The sequence below is a fragment of the Melanotaenia boesemani genome, chromosome 19, assembly GCF_017639745.1.
Source record: "Melanotaenia boesemani isolate fMelBoe1 chromosome 19, fMelBoe1.pri, whole genome shotgun sequence".
Lineage (NCBI taxonomy): Eukaryota > Metazoa > Chordata > Actinopteri > Atheriniformes > Melanotaeniidae > Melanotaenia > Melanotaenia boesemani.
The window spans coordinates 6,478,807-6,497,130 of record NC_055700.1 but is presented as its reverse complement, the minus strand read 5'-3'; the positions used below and the strand labels follow the sequence as shown (position 1 = coordinate 6,497,130).

The window sequence follows — 18,324 nt, the reverse complement described above, 5'->3', positions numbered from 1 at the left end:
AAACATTTTCAAGTTATGGTTACACAACGAATATGGGCTTCTTCTACAACAACTTAAAACTTCAAATTAAAGCATAGAGTCTGTGTTTTAATGTGCTTTTGTAAAGAGCTAAAACAACAAAAACTGTGTCACTGTCTTGATATTTCCAGGCATAAATTGCATTTATCTTATGAAATATGATGCAGTAGGATATATAATACTTAACTTCAATTTTTAAGATGCTGCATTATTGCATTAATCTGCACCAATGATATAAAAACATATGAGAAAGATTATTTGAGTGTCTCTGATATTCTGTATTATCAAATGAAAATGTTGGCCTAAAAGCTGTGGGAACGTTTGTTAGAAATGTTGAGCAGTTCTGGTTGTAGGGATCTCCACTGAGGCTGAAGCAAAAGTGAGCGCAACTGTCTTAAAAACTGGGCAAATGAAACTTACACCATTTATGGAAAATATGTTTTTATAATTTAAGTGAACTGATACTTAATAATGAGGGTTTGGGATAAACAGCAGATGCAAAACACTTCTGTTTGTCCGTCATCAGTTACATATGTTATTTCTCCAACTTCATGATAATTCAGATGGAATCACATAAAGCGAGAGGGAAAAAACACAGAAGGGGGGTGTTGTGTGTGTGTGCGTGGATGCTCTCTCCAGGCAGATCTGCACTATGCGGGCACCAGCTGATTTTCTCGCCTCCTGCCTCCTCCTCCTCTTCCTCTCGCTTCTCGCTAATTGACCGACAGCGTTCATGCACACATTTCTCACTAATTTCACATTTGCTATTCTAGCAGTGGCCGATGCACGTCTCGAGGAATACATCTCGCCCTCGCTGCTGCTGACTCCATCCAAGATGTGTGTTTGTGTGTGTGTGTGTCTATGTCCAACACCCCCACACACCTCAGCCTCAGTTATAAATGGCCTGTTTTGTTTGATAATCAAATCTCTTCGATTCAACTCTGTGCTCTCACACACGCACTGTCAAGCGCGCGTACACAAGCAATTTCTGATGAAGGAAAAACTGCCAACACGAATTAATTTAGAATAGTATAGCTTACAAACATACAACATATAGCGCGCTCAGAGGCAATACAAGGCATTAGAAAAGTCCAAAGTTATCCAGTTTGCTCTAATCATTACAATTAGTCGTGAATTATCACTGGACTCTGACAGACGTTCCTTGTAACTCTCTTTTATTTCCACCCTGCACTAATCAGCGGCTCTCATTACAAACGCTGATTAAACTGCAAATTACCCAGCAGCGGCCCCGTCCGCGCCTACCAGCGCTTCGCTCAATATCAATTAAGTCTAGCAGCCCGTCTGTAGTCTCACGGCGCTTCCAAATGCTTGATAGTGCCACTTATTAGTTTGGAAAACTCGGAAAATACCAATAATCAACGGCCATGAAGTTGCAGGGAAAGAGCCCGGGGTTTTCCTACCACTCAGATGCAATCACCGCCAGCTCTGCCCGATAGACTATAGGATTTCTCTGCTGTGCACGCGGGCCTGGGGCTCATAAACCTCCATTTCTTTATTCATGTGCTCATAGGAGCGCAACAGCTTTGCCGTTTGCCTTTGCTTTGAATAATATCTCTAGATAATGACACAAATACATACAAAACTCATTAGATCGTTGCAGTTGCAGAGATTATTAGCTGGCTTCCAGTCTTTTATGTTCATATAAATGTTAATATAAATGAAAAGCAGTTATAATTATATATATATGTATGTATATATATATATATATATATATATATATATATATATATATATATAGAGAGAGAGAGAGAGAGAGAGAGAGAGAGAGAGAGAGAGACAGAATCAATTTCATAATCAATTCAACACAATTCGTTGCGATCATATGATCGCAACGAATTGTGTTGAACTGATTATTTAATTCAAGGCACTTTAAAGCATTAAAGTGCCATGAGATGGTTTTGTTTTAAATTGGAACTAAAGATTAATTGAATTGATATATGCATACAGTGTGGATACACTTTTGCACTTTTCCATTAAATCAAAATCTAAAGGTATTTATGTCACATCCCATAGTTATCTTAGCATGAATAAATAAATAAATAAATAAATAAATAAACTGAGATAAAGCTGGTCACGTACCTTCACAATATTCGCAACTTATATTTGCAGTAGCCAAGTAGCAACAATAAACCCTAAACTGAAACTATACAATCTTTCTGCCATTTTCTCACAGATATCTTCATATTGGTTTTCCTAAAATGATGTGATGCCCAGTTGTAGAAAAAGTTTTGAGAAGCTACCTACTTTACAAAACTACTCTATTCGAACTTAATCTTACCATGCATTGACTTATGTCCTCATATGACAAGAGCAGAGTGTGGCTTGCAAAGCTTAATTAGTCAAATCTAAAATCTAGTCAAATCTAATGAAAATCAACAATTCGAGTAGTTATAATGTGATTTCTTTTGGCATGAGTTGTTATTTTACTTTCCTTTTTTAATCTAAATCTGCCCATTTTATTCCACCACTAATGTTCCCAAAACTTTAACTTCTTTCCACCATTGTGACAGCAACAAGTTAAGATATCATTCATTTTGACATAAAAAGATGATGTGAAGTTTTTGTTGCAAGAATAAATAATAAAAAATGTATTTAAACTTGTTTGCAACTGATGTGACATCTGTAGTGTCCATTAGTTTTATATGATAGCCAAATGTGATGAGCAATTGTGACATTTAAGTTAAGTTTTAAACACTTTGTATGTATTCAGTGTTGTGCTGTTTTGGAAAAGTTGTGGTGATGCTGTTGATGTTAAGAACTGTTATACACTTTCAATATTATCTGTAAGCAAAGGTCTGGATTGTAATAATATATATTTTGACACAATCTACCTAGTAAAATACTATGAAATTTATTTTTTCTCAGTGATCACAAAAATCAATATCAGATGCAGAAAGATTCAAATGATATTGAATGTGCTGTCTTTGTAACATAGCTTTATGAGGCATGTCAATTGTTTGGCTTAAGTGATATACTGTGTAAATAAAGAAATGGGCTTTTGAGACTTGTAAACCATAGCCTACATGCAGTGTCAAATATTTCTGTATACAGAGTTTAATTCTTGTTTAAACTGAATTTGAAAGGCCAAAAGATAGAACGATGAGGCACTTGAATGAATAAATGAATCTACACAACATTTAGATATTTTACAATGTAAATAAAAAATAGTAAATCTAACCCAATAAACCTCCGCCTGCTCTACTTTTAGTTTGTCTGCAGCTCAGAAACAAAACTCAATTCGCTGCAATAAGACACCATGTTAAAACCATTTGGAGAGAACTCAACAGCATAAAATCTTTCAAATTGGTAATGTCAGTGGACATAGAGGACCAATAGCCTACTCAATATATAGTATTTGTGTGTGTGTGTGTGTGTGTGTGTGTGTGTGTTTGTAAACTAGTTATAATCAGTTATTACATAGTAAATAAAACCACATTTAATGGGTAAAACCAACACAGTTAAAAATATTTAAATGCTGTTTGGATTTAAAGCATCAATTATAATGATCAAGCTGAGTAACATGGAAACAGAGAACTGAAAGAATTCATTTTGGTTTGTTATGAACTCATCTTGATACCTTTATGTACACTTTGCTGACAATAAATACTTTTACTAATTTTTACCTCATCCAAATCATCTTCAATCATTAACTTTTGAAAATCATAAATGTGTGAGACTAGAAGTCAAGTGCAAAGAATGAAATGCAATGAGTTTTGAGATATGGAAAGAGTATCAAATTGCTGGTAAGTACTAATGGTGCGTCATAATAATCCAGTATATCAATGAATTATTATTCATTCATTTATTTTTATTAGGATCATAAAATGATTGCACTTAAAAAAATACCAAATTCAAAGACAAATGTGATTTAAAAAACAAAACAAAACAAGGATCAGTCCAGCTCCATATACTCACCACTGAGCTTGCCACTCAGACCCGAAAATTCAATAATGATCTACTCCAAAGATCGATTTTTCTGGGAGCAGCTTGTCATCACTGATTTCCACTGGCACGCCATACACCGTTAGCTAGAGACCTTGCAACTGAATAATACACAACATACACGGCCATGGCTGATCCAAGAATACGACAAATCAAGATTAAAACGGGCATTGTTAGAAGGTAAGGATTCGCTTCATTTAAAGGTTGTCAAGTTAGCTTTTACACGCTACTTATAGCAGCAAACGTTAGACGGATGCTAATAAGCTAACTAGCTTACCTGACCATGCACGTCGCTTTGACAAAAGCTAATCTGTAAGCGGAAGAATGTTTCTCCCATACGTAATATGTTATAGACCGGTGTTGGAGCATAGCCTAAACTCAGTGGTTCTCTTAGCAAACATGTATCATTGTTAGCATTGATTGGTAGTGTGTTTACTACGCTAAACGTACAGAATTTGGGTTAGAATGGTGGTGCACTTTCAACCAGTGTTTGAATGACCGAGGCTAATGGTTAGCTAGCTAGCTAAAGTAATACTAAGATAAAAGTTGACTGCATTTTACATCAAGTCTAACGGAGATGGTGATTCAAAACTAAGTAAATAAGCGTCTTATATTTATTTTTTAAAATAAAAGTAGAGTCAGACTTCTTTACTGAGTCAAATCTTGGCAAATATTGATTAACATGGCTGTTTTTCATGTAGCATTCTCTTACAATGAACTAGTGATGCAGGTCACTGTTACTTAGTGTAAAACGTGTTATAAAACCATAGTCTGTCTTTAGTTAGTGTTTACAAGCTGCTGTTCACGGAAACACTTTTCCTTTGTACATTAAGACATGAAGGAAAAAAAGAATATTTTTAATGTTAAGGTTAATGCCCTGTACTCATTTCTACATTAGACTGTTCTTTGATAAATGCTAATTCTCAAGAAATAATTACTTTAATGAAGGCTTGCATTGGATTTAGAAGAATTTATAAAATTAAACTGAAGACAGGGGTGATTATGAGTTTTAAAGGCACACAAAGAAACAACAAGTTGTGTATGTTTTCATGCTGTTGTACAATATGGAAAACAACAAGATAATTAGAATTGTTTGCAATAAATAAAATTTAAAAAGTAGTTATAACCAGTGATGGCTCACTGACATTATTGATAATGAAATGTCAGTGGTGCTGTAATGTGAGAATTGAGTGGCACCACTTAGTGTAAAACCACATTTGATCTATGTTTTAGATAGACTGAACTAAGTTGCACAAGAAGCTGGCCATCTGGCTCAGAGAAACTACTTTCAATAAAAGCAATAGCTAATTCTCTAGGCTTTTACAGTAAAAATGAAGCAAGCGTAGACTTTTCAGTAAAAGCAAGTTAATGTTTAATATAATCTGCGTCATCTCTTTTATTCACTCTTTCTACAGAAGCACTTTGCTGCTACAACGCCATGCTGCATTTCTCATTGTACTTGGCGTTTTAGCTATTTCATCAAAATTATTCCATCTTAGATGTAGACAGGCATGAAAAACTCTCTCTGGAATGGAAACTGAAAACACTCTTAGCTACGTTTGTTGGCAAAATGATAAATTGGTTTTTCTGGCCAATCTCATGATCACTAGAGAAAATTTGATTGGAAGGATTTTCTTGGTAACAAAAAGAAATGTTAGCAACACTAAAGTGAACTTTGAACATCTAGTTTATTAGCTATGCCAGCTAAAACTCTTGCAGGCAAGTAACAACACTGCTGTGGTAAATCTTACCATTGTGTTTTCATGATTTTCATAAATTTCTAGAGCTAAAAATGGTTTTTGTGTTTTTGCAAACAAGATAAGATTATACTTTATTCATCCCATAGACAGAGAAATTCAGCTATTATAGCAGCAAATAGTATACAATTAGAGTAGAATATAAAAATAACAGTAGATAGAAATACAACAACAAAATGCTACAATAGGAATTTACAGTAGAAAAAATTACAATAATAAAATATTGTATGCAGCAGCCTATTTTATAAGATAACAGAATATAAAATGTAACGAGACATCCCAGATTCCAGGGATTTAGAAAATATTGCACAGATAAGACTAATTTGGTCCAATGTAAAAAGCGTACTAACATAGTAATAAACTATGGAAAATTCTCCTGCAGTACAAACTAAAAACACAATAATAAAATAGCTACATTTGCACATTATCATTTATCATAACTTATCTATCACTTCTTTTATCTATGAGCTAATATTGTACAGAAAATTGATTTTTTTTATGTACCACCTGCAAACTGATCATGCTGTGTAAACCACCTTAAAGTATACTTGGTGTCCAGTCTGCTCTTAGCTCTAAATTTGTATAATGACCACATGTACCACGGTGGAATGAAACGTATTGTAGACATCATGAGGAGCATTGAGATAATGGGCTCAGTCTAGAAGTATGTTTGATGGCTTCACGTTGTTGGCAGAGCTTTCATTTGCTTTATGTTGATGGCGTTTGTGTAATGTGCTATTGATTCGATTTTGATGAGGGTCAGATTACTAACAGGCTCCCTTAGTATGGAGGCAGGATTTCCCGTAGAGTGGAGGAAAAACTGTGCTGTCACACAGTAGTAATACTGTCCCTTCTTTCTGTCCTGAGATTTTTGAGGTTGGGTAAACTCTTTGAAAGTAAGACAGGAGATATTACATCTTGCCCTCCTGTAGACCAAAAGTACAACCTTGACATGAACCTTTAATCAAGTGGTTGGGTTTAAACACACAGTGTGTCATGGCTCTCTGTCTCTTCATAATCTCGCACCCCTCCCATTTAGGTTCCTACTCCTGCATCTATCGCCTTTTTCTCTCTTTTTTTGCCTTCCTCACTTCCTCCACCCGTTCATATTCGAGTTTAGAGGAAATCTGCCTGGTCTTTTAGCCAGGCCTATTTCCAGTGGCTTTTGCACATTCCAGTCAGTGCTTTCTGTCCTAGCGAGGCGGATGCCCTTAATAAAATGACAACAGTAATTTGCCTTTGTCATTCCGGTCCCAGCACAGACTACATCGTGGCTCAAAAATACAGTGCCTAGCGAAGGCGGGTGAATGTGTGTGTCGGCTGGTTCTAATTCCCTTTTTTTTCTATTTTCCAGAGAGCTGCCTTTTCCATTAAGCCTGAGGTGGCAGGTCTATTTAAAACCAGCCACGACCCCACCCCTCATTCACACTGCGCTCCAAGTCTGAGAAATAAGAAATTAACATCAGCACTGGAAGGGGAGGAATGGACATTTTGTTATTAGACTGTCCTTCAGTTTTATTCAAATTATTCCAAGCGCCCTTCCTCCATCTTTTCTCCCATCTGAGCCACCTTTTTTTTGACCCTAAACAGGCGACATCACTCATTCTGCATCAAGTATGAGAGTGGAAGACAGGAGCTGCTATTGCATATGTTGCCTGTTTAAAAGCTTCTTGATGGAACTGTATTACAATGGGTGGTAATTGATGTAAAATATGACAGAGCACTGTTGGCTTCCTTGGCTAGGCAAGGAGCGGTGCAACACGGAGGGAAGGGTCTCCAGTAATGTGACTGACTAATGAAGGATTACTCACTTACAACACACAGCTGATTTTATGAAAAATGAAATTTGTGTTGTCATTTTAACAAGCGGCCACAGCCGGAAAAAGACAATTAGTTGGAAATCATTATCAATAGCGATATATTCAAACTCCATTATGCCAATCAGGGTCTGAATCTGTTTAATAGATTTAGTTCCATTTGGCCCGTAATTGATAAATAATCAAAATTTATCAATGCACTCAAGCCCATTTTCACTAGCAATCAATGAAAAGAGGCCCATTTACCACCTGACTTGGTCCAAATTAGGGACTGAATTGATGATCAATTAATCTCTAAAAAGGACTAGTAGTGTGTGTGTGTGTGTGTGGTAGGCATTAAAGGTGGATAAAGGAGCCTGATAAACATGTTGATAAGGTGGGAGCTGGAAGGCATAAAACAGTTATAGACAGCAAAAGGGTTTCTGTGAGGCTGGCTACATGGTCATTGTTAATGTTGTAAAAGTAGAAACTGTCATGGAGTCACAGTTCAAGTTCAGGTTGGATGTGTGATGCTGCTTTTGACTTTTTTTCCAGAATTCATTTTAAGCTGTGTGAAAACTATAACTGAAACAAAATCAGTTTGCATTAGGAGTGCTTAAGGAAAAATCTATGTTTAAAGTAGCTGTACTTGTAGTAACTTATTCCATGACTTTCATTTAGTACGATATATTAAACTGGAGACAAGCCAACTGATTACTTGGTCCTAGGAAATGTGATTCTGATCCCCTCTCTAAATCTTTTAAAGTTTGTGGTTTGGTTTTCTGTTTTTAACTACACATGCAAATCATGTCAGTGTGGGATTTTGATTTTTTTTTCTCAAACAGAAATAATTGCCAGAGCGGCCTCACTTCCATGTTTAATACTTTGACAGATGAAATCTTCCTTTTAAGTTTCAGTTCCCTTGGTGAGGAGCTGTTGGAGTTGATGATTTTGCTGTGACTTAACCAGAATTATAAAATAAATTTTTGACTTCACCTATACCAGATAACCTGTGAATATTTTATAAAAAAGCAATATGTTTTTTTTTATTGACTATAGAATTACATCTTGTATTCTGAATACACAGAGCTCAAATTTACTGATGTTAATCAAACTAGCATAGCATTAATAAACATGATTAATAGCCTAAGCAATATCTCTATGAAATAAAAAAAAGTTGATTCAAGTAGATGCTTGACAGCACCTCCAGCTTGGTTAATGCTTAGTGTTTCAAAAAGAAAAAATAAGTCCTAGAGAATGCTAATTTTCTTTTAGAGGATACTTTAATGCCACTTAATTTACAGGTCAATGTGTAAAACTTCATTTTAAACATGTACCGTAACAATTACCTTATTTGTTTTGGCCCCAACACACTTCTGTGTCAGTACAGGGGTGTAAAATGCCATTACTGCTGGTAATAATTATATATTACAACTTGAAACCAGCTACATTTCTTTGTCTCCAATCTTGAGTCCTTGTACAGTTTTCATCTGGATCTTTAACCTTCCTCAGCTTTATAGTGATTTTCAGCTCATTGTAAAGTTATTTGTTTTTGGTTACTGTGCAGGAAACAGGATGTGATGCAGAAATTTAAGTGTCAAGGACAGCAGTTGCTATGTTAACATCAGCTCAGCATGTATTTATTAGCGTCTTCAGTAGTGTGAAATGAGTAGAAAGCAGCATACAGGTCAGCTGAAAGGAGAATGAAGGACTCATGCTCACTTGTACACAGGCAGGAAAGGCCCCTGCATATTCACTATATTCACATGTTGTTTTGTCCAGCGATGGTCCAGAGAGTTTACCTGGGGACTTGGTGGAAAATGTCCACAAGTCTGGACCAAAAGATCTGGACATTTGTGTTCACACATACCACTGCCCTGGAGCATCTATAAACCATTTCTGAACTCCAGTGGATGTGTGAAAATGGTTAAAGTTATGGATCCTTTAGTAGCTAGTGTAACATGTGAGAGTCCAAAAACTGAGCTAAAGGAGAGTCAATGAGATTTAACAGACAGAAAAATGGCTTCAAGTGATCCTATCACTCCACAACAGTTGGATTTGTAAATTACCAACTTTTTCCTAAGATTTTTGTAAAAAAATAAGTTATTTAAACAGACTGTTTCTTCTCCTTCCATGTGGTCCAAATCGAAGTTTTAATTTAATTCACAGTGAAGCAACAGTTTTTAGTTTTACTAAAAAGTGAACGTTTGTTCCAGCAATGAATGCAAATATATCCTGCTTATTTTATATCCTTATATAAGCATAATTTTAGAGCATAATTTGAGGTTGATCTTTACTTCACAGCAGCCGGGCGGGATGATCTGTTTGGTGGTTGTTGTTGAGGTGTGCATCTTGTTATCCTGTGTGCGATGATCTCACTGTGTCCTCTCAGTCTGTGGAGTCAGCAAGAGAATGAGGATTGATGGCCCAGTTGGTTAGGGGGAAAAAAGTGACCATCACAGCTTGCCGTTGATGGCTTAGTCTATATTATCTCTCTGGGAGGCTGTTCATTATGTTTTATGTTTGAATGAACAATAGTTTATCACTGCTCTTAACCATGTCTTCGTCTCTTTCTCTTCAGGCTGGCCAAAGAGAAGGTTGCATACATAACTGAAGCAAAGCAGCAAGAGGAGAAGGTTGAGCGTCTGAAAGCAGAGGGAGGAGATGATTATGTCATTAAGAAACAGGTATTCAGGTCTTACTTTTGTTTTTTGATGCTGTATAAACTTGCATTATCCATCAGTTGATCTCAGTCAGTAAAGTGCTTGGCGCCCTCATAGCTGGGTAATGAATTGTACTTTGTCCATTTGAGCAGCCCCCATTTATGTAATAAGTTCAGTAATAATGAAGTATTTGGCTTTTAAAGGAGAATCTAAAGTCAGCTTTTTAATTTAATTTGCTCAGTACAGGTATATTTATAGCATGTTATTTATGTAAGTTTGATCATCACTGAAACATGCTGGTATTGTAGCTATGGCTTATATTGTCAATAATTTCTTAGGAACAGTAGTGTATGACTGTAGGGTAAATTTTGATCTACAGCTTACACTTTAGGTGATCTACAGAAATTTTCCAGGGATTTATATCCCATCCAGGACAGGGCTACAGACTAATGTTTTTTACGAGGAGCACAGTGGCCCCCAACTTAAATTTTTAGGAGCGCAAGCAGAAAATTTAGGGCCGCACATTGAAATCGTCTTGCAAAGCAAATATTCACATTTCCTCTCATTTTCACTGTATTAGTGATAAAAACTTGAACAATAAATTCAGAAATTACAATGTTTACAATTTTTTTTGTGCAGCAGTTGACATAACATTAAAAAAAATTGCCATTGCGCGAGTAGATGAAAAATTCACTCGCACTGTCTCACATTTTAGTAGCAAAATGCGACCATTTGGTCGCAGTCTGGAGCCCTGCAGGAGGTTTACAGTCCAGCTCCAAAATGTAGTGTTTATTCTGAAATTATATGGTAAATCCACAAGGGGTGATCAATAAAAAACTAGGCCTGAACCCTCAGCTGTGAAGTCACATTTTTAAACCTAATCATGGACAATAATAATAATTACACAATGAATAAATGACTGAAATGTCACAAAAATACTGGACAGAAAACAGTCCACTTCCATTAATGTCCTGATGAATTGAATAAAGACGGTTTTTACTGAGTAGAGTTGATCTAAAGTTTCTTAAAGTTCAGATGTCAGATAACGTGTTGTCCTTAATTAAACCTACAATAAAAAATTGATTCATTTTAAGCTGTAATGTGACTCAGGAAGTACTACAGCAACGGTAACATGTTATCTGTCTGCTGCTTAAAGTGTGCTCACCTGTGTGTGCATGTGTCTGTGCATGTGTGCTTTACTGTCCTGACCCCCAGATGGCTCCCCCCCATAGAAGCTCTAAGTTTTCTATTATTACTCAATTGTCATTTTAGATTGTTTTGTATTAAAGGATTTCATATTTAATTATTATTATTTGGTATTTTTTCCCTGATCACAACAGAAGTAGTTTAAGATCCCCTTTCCTCAGGAACAGGTTTATATTCTGTCCTTTTATTATGAAAACTGTTTATCATATTTACATGATGACATGTCATTAAGTCACATCATGTCTCTACGAGCCATGGCAGACGCACACCCACCCACCTGCCAGTGGACAGAGCTGGTTTTGTGTGAACCACATGAACAACAGACAAATATATCAGCATTTTTAAACACTTCCGTGGTGGAAATACTCGCTCTTCTGCAAGGAGCCGGAGAAGTTTTCCTGCTCTGATGTACTTAAAGGCTGAATAATTAGGATTTTTTCCCAAAAAATAATTTAAAATGTTCTCATTTGCTGCAAGGGATAAAAGGAAGCTTCCCTATAAACAATCTGTCTCCTACATCAACAATGTCTTTGTCAAGTTTTTCTCCTTCAAATTAAGAGTTCCGTGCCGGAGTAACTTGGGTGCACTGTGTTGCTCTTTCCAACTTCCTGGTTCCTTAACCAATCATATGTGACTCTCCACGGTTGCCTAACAACAACAAGACCGTTTGGTATTTTATGTCGGCAAAAGGGCAGTAGTAGTAGTATGGTAGTAAAAGAAGCGGACCAGAAATAGTTTCAGAAAAACGTAAAAATGCCTCTGCATCCTGCTAAAAAGACAAACGACCAAAAACGGGATAAAACGAGGATCAATATTGGAGAATCTTTTGAAAGGTGGAGAAGTCTGATTTGGCAAAGTGTCTCCCGGACAAAGATTTTAGTCTAATTTATTTCTCGGCACTCATTAAATGAATTTGTGTGACTTTATGGATGTATTAGTGGAGTAAATTGGTGGCCTATTAGTTTACAACAACAAATGTAATAATGTTTGGGCCAAGTGAATACTGTGTTCGTCCTTATAAACGTATGAAATTACAATCAAATTAATTTATTAAGTGAGACTAAGGGAAAACTGCCGCCCTATGCTTCTTTCCTGTCTCTACTGAAACGACAAATAACATGCAGGAGAGTTTTTTGGACTGTGCTGTCCTTTTGCTGTGAGTGAACGAAAGTCACATGTAGACGGCTGAAAAACACTAACATGACAATTTGTACTCAATGTTCACGATATAGACATTTTAAACATTACACATAGAATTTGTCGGCATACATCGATTATATTCGACATATTGCCCACCCTACATGTAAAAGCTGTGTCAGCATGTGACCACACCAGACTAGACGTTGACATGGAATCTAGCAAAACATGGGCTTATGTGTGTTGAGCATTCAAACTATGCATTATTGTAAAGCGACCGAAGCTGCTGTAATCCCAGCTACTGCCATGAAAAACGAACATATGTATGCAAGCATTTGAAGAGTTTAGTGTGTCCAAAGAGTAAGAAACAAAATATTCATGTTAAACTATGCACATTAAAAACCTGTTTTGTTTCCTACAATCAGTGTGTGTTTGATTTTACATATTTTTATACTTAATTGTGCAAGTCGAGTAAGTTTAGCTTTCAGGATTTGTCAATTCCTCCTATGGAATAAAATTCCCTAATGTCAGTAAAAAATGAGCCCTGAACAGAAATGCAAAAGCAGCGTTGACAGACTCAAAAGTGTGACAGCACAGTGGTCCTGGAGCTGACTTTCTAAAATCATGAACAGAAAAGTTAGGAAAATAAGTTTCCAATTTAATTTCTCTGCATTAGCATTACCTGAAATTTTGCATTTGTGAATCTCAGGAGATCTTCATCAGGTTTCAGTACACACACACTCATCTTTTCTAACAATGATTGAGCACCCAAAATTTAAGTCTGTTAAAAGTGGTTTGTTAGTTTCAGTGTTTATTGTAGTCATTGCCAAAGGGGTTCAGTGCTTCACTTTGTAATTTGTGATGCCCTTTTGCAAAAGAATAACCACATACTGGCAGACAAATACAGTTATGCATTGAAAGGCCTGCAGTTTATCTGCTGTTGCCTTCAGATATGTTAAACAATGAGCCCACACAGAGAGTTTGTTAAATTATACAATTATGGGTCATTGATTAAATCAGACCAGTTTGTCAACTGATTGTTTAGTATTTGAACAGTTTGTTTTAAAGTCATCTTTTCCTTAACGGAGTGTCAATGCTGACAAAAACCTTTTACTGGATTAAAATTAGCACTATTATTGTCAGGATTCCAACGTCTAATATCTTGGGGTCGTAGCTCAAAGTTCAGAATCACTGTTTTACTGAACAGTGAGGAGTGAAAGTCGGGTTGGACTATAATTGGTACCTAGTTGTTCTTTTCAAACCTAAGAAACAACCAGGAGCTTTGGCTGTGACAAAAAAAAAAAAAAAAAGCTAAAAAGAGAGCAAGAATTATTCTGACTCTCCAAGAAATGGACAAGAGAAACATCGTAGACTAGATGCACAAAGTAAAGTTTTTACACACATGTACTTTTTTTTTTGCCACTTCTAAGAGGTTTTTGAAAAAAGAAGGGGGTGTACCTGTTTGCATCACGCTGTGATTCACTGATACAAAACTTCAGCAAATTAAAAATTCAGTATGTGTTTTGTTTTGTTTGTTCATTCCTAGAGTGGTTCAAGCTGAGCAGCAGGCTTGGTTGGTGTTAAATGGGTGGATTGGGAGGCCAGATGGATTATGGTTGAAGATGAGAGGTCTGAGGCAGGATGGATTAGGGGCTTATATTTTAATGGAATCAATACTCTGTAAGTGTCATCTTTATCCTGTGCTGATGGGATCATTCCACTGCACTCAGAGGGCACTGTGACTTTCCTCTGTTTCAGCCTCCCTTCGCTTTGTTTAGCTCACCTTGTCACATCTAGATGGCAACCAGCTTCACTGTTGCCTCTTGTGTCACTGAAGCACTCTGATACACTTATATGCTGCCACACTGGCAGATTTTCAGTCCGATGTCCATGTGTGTGACTGTGTCCATGTTTTGACTTTCCAGCACAACACAGGGACAGATGAGGAAGCATCTGTCAAGAGTGAGTGTGTCTGACAACGTTAGCCAACTCTTCCCTGCTCTTTAGGGCGCCAGCTGGGGGAATTCCACATTAGCTGCGGCTGTGCAAGTTCCCCAGGCTGTAACACAGCTCCACTACAGGCGTAGTAATACTTCTTTACGCCTGATCACAGTGCCCTCGGCTCAAGGTTTCTTCATTCATCCAGGTGTGCAGCCAGATCGAGGTGGTCCCCTGCTGCCCATCTCCCAGCCCGATCGATAACTCAATAACATTTTTCATACTGCCGGCTTGTTGGGGAGATGTTAACCACAGCTGAGTGTATGTGGGACACCCTGCATGTTACTGCCAGGAACAAGGCTGGAGAAAAATCCAGTGGATGAATATTCTGGTGTCTAGCTGTTTAAATTAATGTTCCTACCTTGGGGAAAAATGTTTGATTTTTTTTTCTTCTTTTATTATTATAATTTTTTAAAAAAAATCTATTTTCTTTTAGATCAACTGTTAATGAAAAATGATGATGGGAGTAGTGGTACAGGTTTTCTGCTGAATAAATGCAACCGTGGTGCTAATGTGGCCTATTTGGGGTTTCAGATGGAGGTGTTGCAGGAATCCAGAATGATGATCCCAGACTGTCACCGCCGGCTGGCCGTAGCACATGCAGACCTGCTTCAGTTACTAGTGAGTACCACTTGGTAGCAAAATGGAAAAAAAAAACAAAACATAACACTATAGAATGTCATTGCTTTGCAAAAGCATTTTGTGTGATACTAACACATGCTGATGCAAACAGCTAAAATCTTTGTGGGGTTTGTGAGAGTAGAGCAATGATCACTCATGAGCACAAAGTATTTATAGGTAAAAAATGTTGTTGCGTTCTGAATGGTAAACAGGATCCATTGCTGTCAATGACTTCTTAACAGTAAGGCACAGACTACTTTGGGCCGTAACTATGCAAAAAAATGGGGAAAAAGTCTTCACAAGTAGTCGCTATCAGGTGTAACTTGATGGTGCCATGACTTACACTACCTTACCACAGCTAACTTAAACTAATGTAATGACAAGTCTGTAAAAGAAACCAAATCAAAGGTCATTGGCAGAAAATTTTCATATTGCATTAAAAACTGTTTTTCCATTGGTATGTAATCACTTCACTAAAATAACTGCCATGTTTTTATTCTGTTTGAGCCATTTATATCTGCTTTCTGTGGCTCCACATACATGGCAGCTGCCATATTTGTGTCACCACTTTTACTATAGTGTCCCTGAATGGACAAAAAACCCTCTGAGCCTTGAAACTGCAGTACCGGCTTTGTTTGACAAGTGCTATAGCACATTTTGGGATAAGTAACGCCTTAAAAGGCACATAGACAAAACATGTTTATGCCATGTCAGTAATTCTTATACACTACCTTTTAAGGCTGAAGGCCTGGTTCTAAAAATATAAGCAAATTTGCTTTAATTTCTCTCTGAAAATAGTTCCTGAAAGTCGTGACTCGTATCTCCAGTGAGATTCTTATTTCATGGTGTTGCTCCAGCTGATGCAAAACCTGCCAATTCCCACTTGTAAGGTGACTGTTGGATTTGCTCTCTGGTGGGTGTCTTATCCCATGAAAGACTTCCATCTCCACTATGTTGGACTGCAGCTGGTGACTACCTTATGATTTTTGGCATCCTTGTTCTGACTTGCACATTCTCGTCCAGATAAATGTAAGATGGGTCTGTACTATTACAATGCCTACACAGCTGTGAATCTGCACACCTTTTCAGTTGGCCCACCAGCTCAGTGCTCCACTCAGATCAAGTCCTGAAAATGGTGTCCACACTCAAGCTTGTCACATAAAAATAGACAAAAGAAGGAAAGAACAAAGGACAAAATGGTCTGCAGATCTTTTGATAAACCTGATGTCAGCATTACTGTCATTAGGTGACATCATACAAACATTAGAGAACTGTAGTTGACGATACTAACTTAACTGTACTTCACCAACAGATGAGTTTTTATGAACTATATCTACTTTAAGAAAGTTAATAAATGTTAAATTTATGGATAATTTACATTATAAAAGTAATATTGGTGTCAAAGGAATATTAAAGACTTTATCAGACTGCATTGTGTTGGACTGATTGTCATGTTTGTACATAAATCATTCCTTAATCATTTTCTTATCCCATGGATATTAAACTATTTTATAAGGGTGACACACCCATAGTGTTTTTCAATGTCATTGCCACTCTGTAAACAAGACAACACAATCCAGCCACATAGAGATGCTGGAGTGGTTGTTTACTGTAAAGTTATGTTACAGAGATACTGATTATGTTACAGTATGCTTCAAAGTAAATTATAAAATACATTAAATGAGCTAAACATTTGAACATGAACAAGACTTTGTCTCTGTAGTCACAGAGCATGTCAAAACCTCTCAGGATTTAAGCTGATATGGTGAGAAGCAAACATGAGCCTGTATGTCTCAGGGTCAGCTCAATTAATGCAGAGAAGCAGCCAACATGAGAACTGTGTGGTAGGCAGAGGGAGGTAACCTGGAATTGGAGACATGTTCCCTCTCTTATAACTCATCCTCCCTCCCTTCTACCCTGAGACAGGCATGCGCATATACACACGCTCATCACAGCTCATTAGCAGCACTGTCACCAGGGTGACCACTGCAGGAACTCAACACACTTGATTAAAGGCCGTGGACACCTTGCAGTCATGTTATCCCTCAGTCCAGCCCCTCCACTGCTAAATATAGGTCCCAATAAGTTTTACAATGACAATGAAATTATTATTTTTAGATGTTTTTTATATAGACAATCAGAAAGTAAGTTTTAGTTCTTCATGTCAAGTGCAGCAGATGACAATAAAACCAAACCAAACCTGTGTTTTTGTGTCTTCCCAGGAAACAGAAGAGGATCTGGGTGAATCAGAGGAGTACAAAGAGGCTAGAAACATATTGGACTCAGTGAAGCTTGAAGGATGATTTCTGATGTGTTTCTGTTCTCACTGTGAGCTTCACCTGCTTAAATGTCCATTCCTTTCGTCAGGCCTTGTTTGGAGCCGTGGAAACCAACGAATCCATTCAGTCTCTGCTCTTGATGTAATTATTTCTACTGTTTACTGTTAACGTGCCACCACATTTGTTCACGCTTCTCCTGCGTGTAAAATCCCATAAGAACACGATAAAACATTCAGTTTATTACAGTACAAGAGTGGAGAGTTTTTCTTGGTTTTATTTCTCATTCTAACACACAGTCAGGACTTCATAGATTAAATTCACACATTTGTCACTTGTGGGTTTTTTTTTTTTTTTTTTTTTTTGCATTAATAATTTGGAGATTTTGATGGTTTGAATTGCGCTGGGATTGGTTTGGAATATGAATTCTTTACTTTTCATATTTTTTAATGAATTTTGCTTTTCCTAATCTTCTCTGGCCTTTATAGACTAACATTTTTTTAATTTCAAAATGCCCAAATTACTAAATAGATCTGCAATTAATGCTTATTTTCACTGATGATTAATCAATGTTTTGGTTATTAAGTAAAATTACAGTTTAGTTACAGCAATGATTTAACTGTTTACGGTCTTTTAGTTTATGAAGGTATAAAAATATTAAAGAAACTTACATTGAATGTGTTATCACATTTCCTTCATCAGATTTCTTTTTGGATTTCTTTTGCTTTAAGATTGGTTAATCCATTTAACAGGGTGGACATAGTTCCATGTATTCACCTGCTGGTATTCCTGTTAACAACAGGGAATTAGATTGTGTCTGATGCATACAATAAAGACAAGAGCACTTTGGGAAACCCTGTCAGTCAAATGACAAATGTTGGTTATGGCC

At 36.9% G+C, this 18,324-nt stretch overlaps 1 protein-coding gene across 1 annotated transcript; it reads left to right on the top strand.

Moving 5' to 3' along the window:
• The first annotated feature begins 4,005 nt into the window (after window positions 1-4,005).
• tbca (tubulin cofactor a) lies at window positions 4,006-18,136 on the top strand. The gene is made up of 4 exons (XM_041970747.1): window positions 4,006-4,161; window positions 10,116-10,221; window positions 15,073-15,159; window positions 17,382-18,136. Exons 1-4 carry the CDS (start codon window positions 4,109-4,111, stop codon window positions 17,460-17,462), a joined length of 327 nt encoding a protein of 108 aa, XP_041826681.1. The 5' UTR covers window positions 4,006-4,108; the 3' UTR covers window positions 17,463-18,136.
• The last annotated feature ends 188 nt before the right edge of the window (window positions 18,137-18,324 follow it).